Source organism: Dipodomys merriami, unplaced genomic scaffold (assembly GCF_024711535.1).
Source record: "Dipodomys merriami isolate MVZ:Mamm:240054 unplaced genomic scaffold, mDipMer1.0.p SCAF_10, whole genome shotgun sequence".
In the NCBI taxonomy this organism is placed as follows: Eukaryota; Metazoa; Chordata; class Mammalia; order Rodentia; family Heteromyidae; genus Dipodomys; species Dipodomys merriami.
Window position 1 is genome coordinate 14,781,878 of NW_027202271.1, and position 12,125 is coordinate 14,794,002.

Consider the following 12,125-nt stretch of genomic DNA (forward strand, 5'->3'; position numbering starts at 1 on the left):
CCGCATTCCTATTGGCTAGACCCCTGCAGCTGTCGGTGTGCGTGGCCAGCAGAGTCCGTACGGAGGCTCCGCCCACCCCGAGCTCCGACCGGAGGCGGGGCCGCCGCGGGAGGTGCGTCTCTCAGAGCCTCTTCCGGCGCTGCGCAGACCTACAAAGCTAGGAGTTTATCACGCCAGCAGCGTAGCGACCAGATTCCCGTGACAGTTCCGCCGCCTGCCTTAGGCTCTGATAACCAAGCCTGTTTCTTCTGGAGGCCTGACTCACCACGATGAACAACTACATCCTATAAAGAATCATAGGGCCGGCTGCCGGTAGGTCACGCCTGTAATCCTAGCTACTCAGGAGGCTGAGCTCTGAGGATGGCAGTTCGAAGCCGAAACAGGAAAGTCCAAAAGACTCTTATCTCCAATTAACCAACTCTTATCTCCAATTAACCAACAAAAAAGCCGGAAAGTGAAGCTGTGGTTAAAACAATAGAACTCTAGCCTCAAGCACAAATGGTTAGGAACAGCACCCAGGCCCTGAGTTGAAGCCCCAGGACCAGCAATTAATTAATTAAAATGTATGTACCTGCCATTACCTCTTTCTTTCACTTTTATAGCATTGTATTGTGCTGCCTTGTCAGGACAATACACCCCACGTCTGGGAGGAACAACAGAGCATTTGCTGGTGTAGCAAGTTCCACTGCTCTCAGGTGTCCTACTTGGAAGCCTCCCATTTAATTATTTCCCTCCATCCCACTCAGCTCTGCTGACCTTCTGCCCACACTTAATCCTTGCTTACAGCAAAGCAATCACTACTCCCACCCGAGTCCCAACCTCACCCTGACTGTTTCTCTGAAGATGCCTGGAGAGTAAATGGCCTGACAGATTGCTTTGTACGATGTCCACTAGATACACCAAAAATATTCTTACTGTTACAGCATAAGAGATAACCTGCTTCTTTTTTCACATAGAAACTGCTACAAGAAAATTTCATTAGTAGGAATCCAAGATAATAGGATAGGACAGAGAACTGTAAAAAAGGGGGGGGGGATCCAAATAAAGTAAAAGCAAATTCTACAGTGGAAAAAAAAAAAACCTCATCTTCATTGTATTCACTGTACTTCTATGTTGAACTGAAACCCCTTTGTACAACTACTCCTAAAAGATAATACAAAAAAAAATCTGATCTGCTCTTTCTCCTGGAGAAAACAGAAAATGCACAAATTAGTTCTAAGAATGTCTCTACAGAGACTCTGTGGAGTCTGAGAAAGGTTTGACAAAGTCCTTCTAGACTGGGATCTTTCCTTTGGGAACCTCAGCTGCATCTAAGATGAAAGGTCTGAGGCTGTTTTTGACGTCCTTCCAGGTCAGCTGAGCTGGCAGCTTCCCTGGCTAGTAGACTTACTTGCTGGCTACTTACTTAGCTCGCAGTTTGGAGCTGCCTCCTTCTTCAGTTGCTTCTTCCCCATGGTGCAGAACTGGTTTGGCTTTTCTCGGGGCCCCACTGTCTCTATATATGCTGACAAGGGCGCCTCCTTTGGTTAGTAGGGACACTGCTTGCTCTCGGGAACAACATTTGTAAATACTGGGAGAAAAATGTCAAGAGACAAACCGCACCCTCCAAAGCATAATCCAATTTCAACTTTGACCTGCCATGAAAAGGGAAGCATTGTGCCACTCCTTGATATTAATAAACAGCAATTGAAGACTTTTATTCTAAGATTTTATTTCTGTACGACTTGGCAGGAGCAGAAACTAGGAGGCCCTGTGGTTGCCGGTGAATGAAAGGGGTGGCGTAAGAGGGAAGGCTTTCCTGGATGCCGTGCCCCTTGGCATGAAGCTCATTCAGGTACTTGTACCAGGGCTGCTTAGGCACTAGGACTCTGCCCCGCTGAGACATGAGTTGAAACCCATTAACCCAAAGCGTGACACCCCACATGAATTTTCCACTTAGTACGTGCAGTATTGATACACTTATGAGGAATCTCAAAGTATAGGTGAAAATGCCATTTGGTCTACCCCTTGGGATCTGAAGGAGCCGCTGGCATTCACCTAGTCAATCAGTGATCCAGACAAACCTAGGACACCTGCCTGATGGAAAAGTTAAAGAAAAAAAAAAAGGCAAGCCAAGATTTCTCAATCTGGGAGGAGGGGAGCTGAAAGAATGGGGAAATTCTACCACGGGGAAACTATTTAAAATACCTGAAATAGGAAGAAAGCAGTAATCAAATTATCTAGGTATGCTTTCAGCAAGTGGCTCTGGGTTCTGCCAGAACACCTTTTGTGTCTGTAGAAGGAATTGTGTATACTCTATCCACAACCCTAGTTGAAAGTCTATTTTTTTTCCTTCTTTGCCCAGTCCTGGGGCTTGAACTCAAGGCCTGAGCACTGTCCCTGAGCTTCTTTGGCTCAAGGCTAGCACTCTACTATTTGAGCCACAGCGCCACTTTTCCAGCTTTTTCTGTTTATGTGGTATTGAAGAATAGAATCCAGGGCTTCATGCAGGTGAGGCAAGCACTCTACCACTAAGTGACATTCCCAGCCACCTAAATGAAAGTTTTGTTGCCTGGGGGCTTGATTAAATACTAAAAGTCAAATCAGAACACCATCTGTCTCCTGTCTTCTTCACTCTACATCAAACTGATTCCCTAAGGTTTTTTTTGTTGTTGTTGTTGTTGTTTTGTCGGTCATGGGGCCTGAACTCTGGGCCTGGGCGCTGTCCCTCATCTCTTCAGCTCAAGGCTAGCACTTTACCACTTGAGCCACAGTGCCACTTCCGGCTTTTTCTGCTTATATGGGGCTAAAATATCGAATCCAGGGCTTCATGTTTGCAAGGTAAACACTCTACCACTAAGCCACCTTTCCAGCCCCCTAAAGTAAAGTCTTTTGGGCTGGAAGTGTAGATCAAGTAATAGAGAACCTAGCCAAGAGAAGGCCCTGAGTTTAAACCCTAGTTTCACCAAAAGAAAGAAAAGGGAAAGGAAGGTGACTCAAGTGGTGAGCGCTAGCCTTGAGCTGAAGAGCTGAGGGACAGTGCCCAGGCCCAGAGTTCAGGCCCCACAACTGACCAAAAAAGAAAAAGGGGGGGAAAGGAAAAAGAAAGAAGACAGCTGTGTGCCAGTGGCTCATGCCTGTAATCCTAGCTACTCAGGAGGCTGAGATCTGAGAATCTTGGTTCAAAGCCAGCCTAGCCAGCAAATAGCCAGAAGTGGAGGTGGGGCTCAAATAGTAGAGCACCTGCCTTGAACAAAAAGCTAAAAGATACTACCCAAGCCCCAGGACCAGTACAAAAAGATAAAGAAAAGGGGGGAAAAAAAAAAAGAGGAAAAAGGAGTTGTCTCTGCAGCATGGGCTAGGGACAATCTGTCCTCTTCAGGTTAAAATATAAGTATCTGTAAAATCATTTATTAACTAATGTTTTAGGGAGAAAACATTCAAATTTATGAATTCTAGAAGTAGGAGTAGGGATGGGGTATAATTCAGTAGCAGGGCACTTGTCACACATACCACATACACAGAAGAAACACAAGGGTTGGGAGCATGGTTCAAGAGAGAGGCCCTGAGTTCAATCCTCAGTAGCACAAAAACACCAAATTCTAAGGATAAGAGTATGGCTCAGGTGGTAGAGGGCTTGCCTTGCAAGTTTAAGACCCCAACTTCAAACCCTAGTACCAAAAAAATTATAAAACAGGAATAGATTTTACAGTGAGGAACTAGCACACCTGTTGTTTCCATTAGTCAGATGCTTTTTCCAACATAGGCATGTGTAGTATGGTGTGTGTGTGTGTGTGTGTGTGTGTGTGTGTGTGTGCCGCGCTAATGCTCTAGTACTTGGGCTTGAACTCAGAGCCTTGTATTATTGCGTGGCTTTTTCACTCAAGGTTGCCTGTCACTGTACAATCTAAGGCAGCTCCACTCCTACTTTTTGGTGGTTAATTGGAGATAAAAGTCTCATAATGTTTATCTGCTTGTATAAAATAATATTTATCAAAATGAACTCCAGGAAATGGAAACAAGACTTTTGTTTTCTTTTTTATCAGTCCTGGGGCTTGAACTCAGAGCCTGGACACTGTACCAATTGAGCTACAGCGCTACTTCCAGCCTTTTCTGTTTATGTGGTACTGAATAATCGAACCCAAGTGCTAGGCAAGCACTTTACCACTAAACCACAATCCCAGCTCCTAGTTTTTTTTTTTTTTCTTTGTTGCAGTTTCTATTTTGTTTGTTCAGGTGTCTGTCTTTGGGAGGGGAAGGGGGCACAGAAATGCAGCAGTGGTACTCATTAGACACCATGTTGAAAACAAACTATACAACTTGTAAGTGGGGATGAGAGAACTAGGGAAGTAGGGAATAGTGTCCAAAAAGAAATGTACTACAGCTGACACTGGTGGCTTCACGCCTGTAATCCTAGCCACTCAGAAGGCTGAGATCTGAGGATCATGCTTTGGAGCCAGCCCAGACAGGAAAGTCCATGGCTCAAGTGGTAGAGCACTAGCTTTGAGCACAGAGTCTCAGGGACAACACCGAGGCCTAGAATGCAAGCTCTAGGACTGGCAAAAGAAAAGAAATGTACTCTTTATCTGATTTATGAAACTGCAACCCCTCTATACATCACCTTTATAATAACAATTAAAAACTTAAAAAAAAATCTCACAGACTTTTCGACCCTTTGCAGGCTAGCTTCAGATTAGCATTACATGCATGAGCCTTCAATGCCTAGACAACAGACACTCCCGTCCAGTTAATCCCCAGTAGTAACTGACTATAACAGCAACCAAATTTTATTATTGGATGCAAACACTGAATTTAACACTTCACAAGTATTCATTAATCCTCATATTATTATGAGGATTATTCCTCCCAAGGCAGGAATCGACCTTTATTTTGCAAATTATGAATGATTGGCTGGGGGTGGGGTTAAGTGAATTGCCTAAGGACATACAGAATTAGTTACCCAGCAAAGCCATTAGATCCAGCAGCCAGCACTCAACTCCATGTCATACACACCAGACAATTCCTTCCATTCAAATAGCTCAAATACTATTCTTTCCTAAAATCCTATTAAGATAAATTCATAAGCATTCCATATGATGGCAATAGCAACACATTCCTGTGTGGATGTCACTATGTTTGGGTATCAGGTGTAAGGAGATTGCCTTGACGTATGCATGTCTTTATATATGTACATTTATTCAAGTGGTGGTTCTTCCTCCTCTTCTTTCTCCTCTTTCTCCTCCTCTTCCTCTTCCTTTTCCTTCTTCTTCATCAGTTATGGGGCTTGAACTCAGATCCTTGGCACTGACCCTAAGCCTCTTTGTGTTCAAGGCTAGTGCTCTACCTCGAGTCTCAGCGTCACTTTCTGGTTTTGAGTGGCTAGTTGGAGATATGAGTCTCACAGGGACTTTTCTGCCTGGGCTGGTTTTGAACCATGATCCTCAGATCTCAGCTTCCAGAGTAGCTAAGATTACAGTGTGAGTGACCAGTGGCCAGCTAAAGTGGTTCTTCTTGAGCACAAAACTCAGGGACAGTCCCCAGGCCCTGAGTTCAAGCCCTAGGACCATAAAAAGTAAACAAATATGAAATAAATGAGGGTCTTCATTCTATGCTTTCCTTCCATCCATGCTCTAAGCATTCTTTCTATGCTTTTTCCCCTGTACAACAACCTGAAATTAACTACTTCTTTTCTTTTCCTTCTTTACCTGAAAAACTCCTGCTTATTCTTCAAGGTTTCCTTGAAATGCCCACCTCTGTGGTCATGACCTGACTCTTTCAGGAAGTGTTAATCACTTTTGCATTGTCTGCTATCTTACTCTGCTCAAGCACTTTCATTTATTCTCTACATATTATGGGGAACCTAATGTAGGTCCCATAGACCTTTCCCACTAATTTGTGGTAGAACTAGTGGGAAAGGAAGAGGAAATTATGAGTAGAGGAAATTATCTTATCTTTGTAAACCTTGTATTGGCAAAGGCTATGTATAGAAAAGATGTCTTATAAATGTATCATCTTTTTTATATGACATGACTGCTAGCCAACAAAGAATGATAATTAGGATATTCTCTTTATGTCAAAACTTCCATAGTTGTGTTTTATCTGTGAGAAAAAAATATTCCTCCAAAGGATGAACAAATACAGTCATTCTATGCAGTATGCACTATGTAGAAAATGAACTATGCAACTTGTGGGCAGGGACGGGAGGGGAAAATGGAAGAAAGCAAAGGAAGGTGTGACATTGTCCAAAAAACCAAATGTACTCAAAGTGGTGCTGTGGCTCAAATGGCAAAGTACTAACCTTGAGCATAGAAAGGCTCAGGGACAGAGCCCAGATCCTGAGTTCAAGCCCTAGAAGTAGAAAAAAAGAAAAAAGAAATGTACTCATTATCTGATTTAAGAAATGGTAACTTCTGGGGCTGGGAAGTTGGCTCAGTGGTAGCGCGCTTGCCTTGCATGCCTGAGGCCCTGGGTTCAATTCCTCAGCACCATATAAGCAAAAAGCCGGAAGTGGTGCTGTGGCTCAAGTGGTAGAGCGCCAGCCTTGAGCTGAAGAGCTGAGGGACAGCACCCAGGCCCAGAGTTCAGGCCCCACAACCGGACCCCCCCCCAAAAAAAAAGAAAAAAAAAGAAATGGTAACTCCTTTATACAACACCTTAATAATAACAATAAAATTACATTTTAAAAAACCAGCCAGGCACTGGTGTCTCACACCTATAATCCTACCTACTCAGAAGGCTGAGATCTGAGAATCATGGTTCAAAGCCAGCTTGGGCAGGAAAGTCCATGAGACTCTTATCTCCAATTAACCACTCAAAAACTAAGTGGTGCTATGGCTCAATAGGTAGAGTGCTAGCCTTGAGCACAAAGAGGCTCAAGCCCGACAACTAACAAATAAACAAAACAAAAAGAAAAAAAGCAGAGCTGGACACAGGTGGTTCATGCCTATAATCCTAGCTACTAAGGAGGCTGAGATCTGAGGATCACAGTTCAAAGCTAGTCCAGACAGGAATGTCCATGAGACTCTTATCTCTAATAAGCCACCAGAAAACAGGAAGTGGCACTGTGGCCCAAGTGGTTGAACGCTATCCTTTAGCTGAAGAACTGAGGACAGCACCCTGGCCCAGAGTTAAAGTCCCAGGACTGACAAAAAAAAGGAAAAACAAAAACAAAAAAAACTTAGTAAAAATATTCCTCCCTTGACTCTGCTAATCTTGTCAGCTATTTCTGTGCAAGCACTGGCATGTACGGCCCAGACCTCCTTTTCGAACAAAGGACTTAAGACCCAGCTGTTGGGAGGAGGAGTGCAGCTGGCAGGTGACCTTGGGCTGTCACATCACACTACCTTCCCAGGCAGCCCAGTGACTGATCTATGTGGGAGTCTAAAGACTCCTCTCTCATTCCAACCAGACAGCTCTGGAGGTTGGCTGAGGTTCCATTCTGCATCATAGCTCAGCTTCTTCTGCCTAATCTTGCTTCCTTCCCTTGCTACTGATCCAAACTCATTAAACTTCATGCCTTTGTAGTCTTGGATTTGGCTTCCTTTCTTATTTCTTCAAGCATATTTTTAGTCCCCCAAATTCAGTGTCATTTTTTCTTTTCCATATTGTACTTGGATGGAATATACATACTTCTCCTTGTTATAGTTTCTCTTGTTAACTTGTTCCTTGTTCTCTTGTTAACTTGTTCTCTTGTTCCTTGTTAACTTCTCCTTGTTATAGTTTCTCTTTAGATGTTCTTTCTACCAAAGAGTCTCCTTAGATGCAATGTCTGGGTGAGGCTCATCTCTAAAACAATACTGAGCATTGTCCTTTTCCAAAGCCCTGTCCCATTGCTGGGCATTCACTGATCAATAGTCTGTGTGTCTCCTTGAACACCAGGCATGTCTCCTGTTCACCAAACCTTCAGGGAGGACCCCAAAGCTGGCATCCTTCTGTCTTGGCCACCTAATTTTCTTGACAATAACTCCAAATTGTCACTCTCAAGAGCTTCTCATGAGCTACAACTCCCTCTATAATTACTTCCTAGTTACATTCTTCCTGTGGGTCCAGCTGGAAAGGCAACTCTGATATTTCCCAGATGATCATATCTTTACCTCATACAGTAGGTTTGTGTAATTTCCCACACTCCCAATCTCTGTAAACCACCAAGGACTTCTCATTCTCCCTTACTGCAATCACTAACAGTCTACCTACATGAGATCAGTTCCTCCCCCCCACTTTTTTTTGTCGGTCGTGGGACTTGAACTCTGGGCCTGGGCACTGTCCCTGAGCACTTCAGCTCAAGGCTAGTGCTCTACCACCTGAGCCACAGCACCACTTCTGGTTTTCTGGTGGTTAATTGGAGATAAGAGTCTCATGCACTGCCTAGCTTTGAACTGTGATCCTCAGATCTCAGCCTCCTGAGTAGTTAGGATCACAAGCATGAGTCACTGGCACCCAGCTTCCCCCTTTTTATTTCTATGATCACCTTCTTGCTAGGCCTCCACAGCTCTTACTCAATTCTAGTGTCCCTCTGTCGAATATGATGATTTCCCTTCTCCAGTTAGAACTTTTATTTTTTATTTATTTTTGGGTCCGGTCGTGGGGCCTGAACTCTGGGCCTGGGTGCTGTCCCTCAGCTCTTCAGCTCAAGGCTAGCGCTCTACCACTTGAGCCACAGCACCACTTCCGGCTTTTTTCTTATGTGGTGCATGCCTCAGGCATGCAAGGCAAGTGCTCTACCACTGAGCCACCTTTCTAGCCCCTCCACTTAGAACTTTTAGTGGTTCCCTATTACCTACAGACCAAAGAGGGGAAGGGATGAGCTCAGGATGAGTATATATATCTTTTAGTTTAAAAACAGTTTACACTTAAATACAGATTCTTCTGTGTCTCTGTCTCTGATCCTCCTGTCTTGATCTCCCACATCCTGGGAGTACAGATCCAGATCCAGAATATACTTTTTATCCAATACTCAAGGTTCACACAGCACAATTCCAGTCTTCTTTCCACTTCTCCATTAAGCAAAGCCTTCACTGCAGGTAAGTGTCATCTTCCCTACCTCCTGCACACATCCGGAGTTTCCCCGCTCTGTGCTCTCAGCATTACCTCAACCCATACTTCAGTAGCTGAGTTTAATCCCTCTCTTTTGCCACTTGTTTTGTGTGCTTTGTGAAGACAGATGTATATTATCATTTAGTGCAGCTTACAATATAGTTAGCACATCATTTGTATTCAATAAATATTTGTGATATTACAAGACAGCTTGAATTGACTCTGCATGTACATGACCTTTAATGGTGCTTCTCAAATTTATTGTTAACTCATTATTGGATCATAAAATTGTTTGAGTGATGGAGGTAAGGTTTAATGGTAGAGTACTTGACTAGCCTTCATAAGGCCCTGAGTTAATCTCAACCTGAAGAAGGAAATATAAAGGAAGAAGAATAGAATAAAAAGTAAATAGAGGGGCTAGGAATGTGGCTTAGTGACAGAGTTCTTGCCTAGCATGCATGAAGCCCTGGGTTTGATTCCTCAGTATCACATACACAGAAAAAGCAGAAATGGTGCTGTGGCTCAAGTGGTAGAGTGGTAGTCTTGAGCAAGTGAACCTCAGGGACAGTGCCCAGGCCCTGAGCCCCAGGACTGGCAAAAAAAAAAAAAAAAAGGAAATAGAAAATGTCATATAACCCTCACATTTGGGAGACTTGAAGCAGGAAAAACAGGAGTTGAAGGCCTTCCTGGGTAATATAGAAAGAATATTTGTCAAAAAAAAAATCAGGAGAGGAGGAGGAAGAAAAACTAATCAGAGGCTGAGAATCTCACAAGTTCTGAAGAAGGTATTGCTTTGTACACCATTATGCTAATAATGCACATATGTAGACTGAGCTGATTCCAAATATATTTATGAGTTGATTTAAAATATATTTCTTATTGTGAGAATCAGTCAAAAATATTTCTTATTGTGAGAATCAATCAAAAAGCTGGGACAGGGCTGGGAATGTGGCTCAGTGGTAGAGTGCTTGCCTTGATGCATGAGGTCCTGGGTTCGATTTCTCAGCACCACATAAACAGAAAAAGTCAGAAGTGGTGCTGTGGTTCAAGTGGTAGAGTGCTAGCCTTGAGCTGAAGAACTGAGGGACAGTGCCCAGGCCCAGAGTTTAAGCCCTACAAGCGACAAAATAAAATATAAAATAAAAACCTGGGGCAACACCACCATAATACAAATGTCTCACTTCAGTCAGCCAAGTACAAGCACTTTTATGATTAGCAGCAGACTGACCGACCATTTAACCTCACCACCAGGGAACACAATCCCTACTCTGAGCCCCACTCCTTCCAGGAAGCTGCTCTAGAACTAAACAAAAATCAAGGTCCTGCTTAAATGAGTTTCTCTTCTATTAAGAGAGAAAATATTCATAAAAAATAGATACAAGTAGCGTAAGCAGCTGTCAAGCTGTATAGCAGTTCTTGGATTTAAAGCCAGAAAGGCTTACATTACAGTTCTTGCTTTGCCATTTATTAGCTATGTGAGGTTGCATAAATTGCTTGATTTTGGTAAGCTCAAGTTTAATGAACTAAAAATATAACATACCCCTTGGATGTGGTCAGACATAGCTATAATACCAGAGGTTGGAGAGTTCAAGGCTATCCCAGGTTATATAGCGGAATCCTGCCTAAAAAACAAAACAAAAACAAAAACAAAAAACACAGAGCCATGCACCAGTGGTTTATGCATGTAATATTAGCTACTCAGGAAGCTGAAATCCGAGAATCATGGTTTGAAGTCAGCCTGGGCAGGAAAGTCCATTAGACTCTTATCTCCAATTAATCATCAAAAAAAGCTGGAAGTGAAGCTGTGGTAAAACACCATCCTTGAGGGAAAAAAAAAAAGCTCAGGAATAGTGCCCAGGTCCTGAGTTTAAGCCCCAGGACCAGCACATACACATAACACACACATACAAAAATAACATATACCTTTTCATATCTAATTGTTCATATCTAATTTTCATATAACTTAAAATTAAGTGACTCGCAAATGTTAAATAAACAAGTTCGTGTAGTATGTTTTAATATAGCTAAGTGTGCAACAGGCATGATTTTCATTTTGCCCTTTTTCCAGTGATAGAAACCTAGCTCAAACCGGTTGTGCTCAAAAGGAATTCAATTACTCAGCTGATTGAGAAAGCTAAGGATACAGTGAATTAAGGGTGGGGCTGAATCCAAGGATCCAAATAATGTCACCAAGCCACTCTTAATTTGTCTCTTGCTTTCTGGCATTCTCCATCTTTGCTTTGTGTTCAGCACCAGCAGTTTTATCCTCAGGCAGGTCTCCATAGGCAGGCAGAACAGAGGCTACCAGATGCTCTACGCTGGCTTGATCCTTCTACCTAACAAGTGAAGAATAGCTCTTCTATAGTTCCAGCCCAAATCCCAGGGAATGCTTCCTCTCATACCTCCCTTGGGTTAGAAGCCAAACCCCAAAGCTAAAACATGGAATGCAAACTGATTTCTGCAGGTAGGGGAAGGGGTAAGGGAAGGGGGCAACCCCTATTAAATTCCTCTTAAGGGAAACAGAGGTTAGTGGGGAAGTCTGTTCAACTAGTCATCTCTGAACCAGAAGCTCAGAATGACTTATGTTCCTATTGCTGAAAAGTGGTAGTTTAGAAAGATTTTTTTCAATTTTTTATTGTTATTTAAAAGGTTGATGTACAGCTGGGCACCAATGGCTCACACCTATGATCCTAGCTACTCAGGAGCACACCCTGGGAAGGAAAGTCCATGAAACTCTTACCTCAATAAACTATTCAGAAAAAAAAGCAGAAGTGGTACTTGGCTCAAGTGGTAGAGCACTAGCCTTGAGGACAGAGACTCAAGGACACCACCCAGGCCGTGAGTTCAAGCCCCAGAACTGGCACACATACAAAAAAAAGGTGATGTGCACAGGCATTACAGTTATATAAGTTAGATACAGAGTGTATTTCTTTTTGGACAATGTCACCCCTTCCTATGTTCTCTCCGTTTTTCCCTCCTGTCCCCATAGAAAGACTTTTAAAGTGACCCTATTTATGTATATATTTTTTTTGTCTGTCATGGGGCTTGAACTTTGGGCCTGGGTGCTTTCCCTGAGCTCTTCAGCTCAAGGGGAGTACTCTACTGCTTGAGCC

At 43.1% G+C, this 12,125-nt stretch overlaps 1 protein-coding gene across 2 annotated transcripts in view; it reads right to left on the minus strand.

Moving 5' to 3' along the window:
• Slc11a2 (solute carrier family 11 member 2) overlaps positions 1-12,125 on the minus strand; it is a 120,505-nt gene that overhangs the window by 87,921 nt on the left and 20,459 nt on the right. Inside the window, exon 1 of one of the 2 annotated variants that reach the window (XM_070041050.1) lies at positions 1,406-1,461. The exons of the other annotated variant lie outside the window; for it this stretch is intronic. Within the exon in view, the coding sequence (XP_069897151.1) occupies positions 1,406-1,454 (49 nt within the window). The 5' untranslated portion in view covers positions 1,455-1,461. Of the gene's footprint in view, positions 1-1,405; positions 1,462-12,125 lie in introns of those variants that run through there. 2 annotated transcript variants of the gene reach the window in all.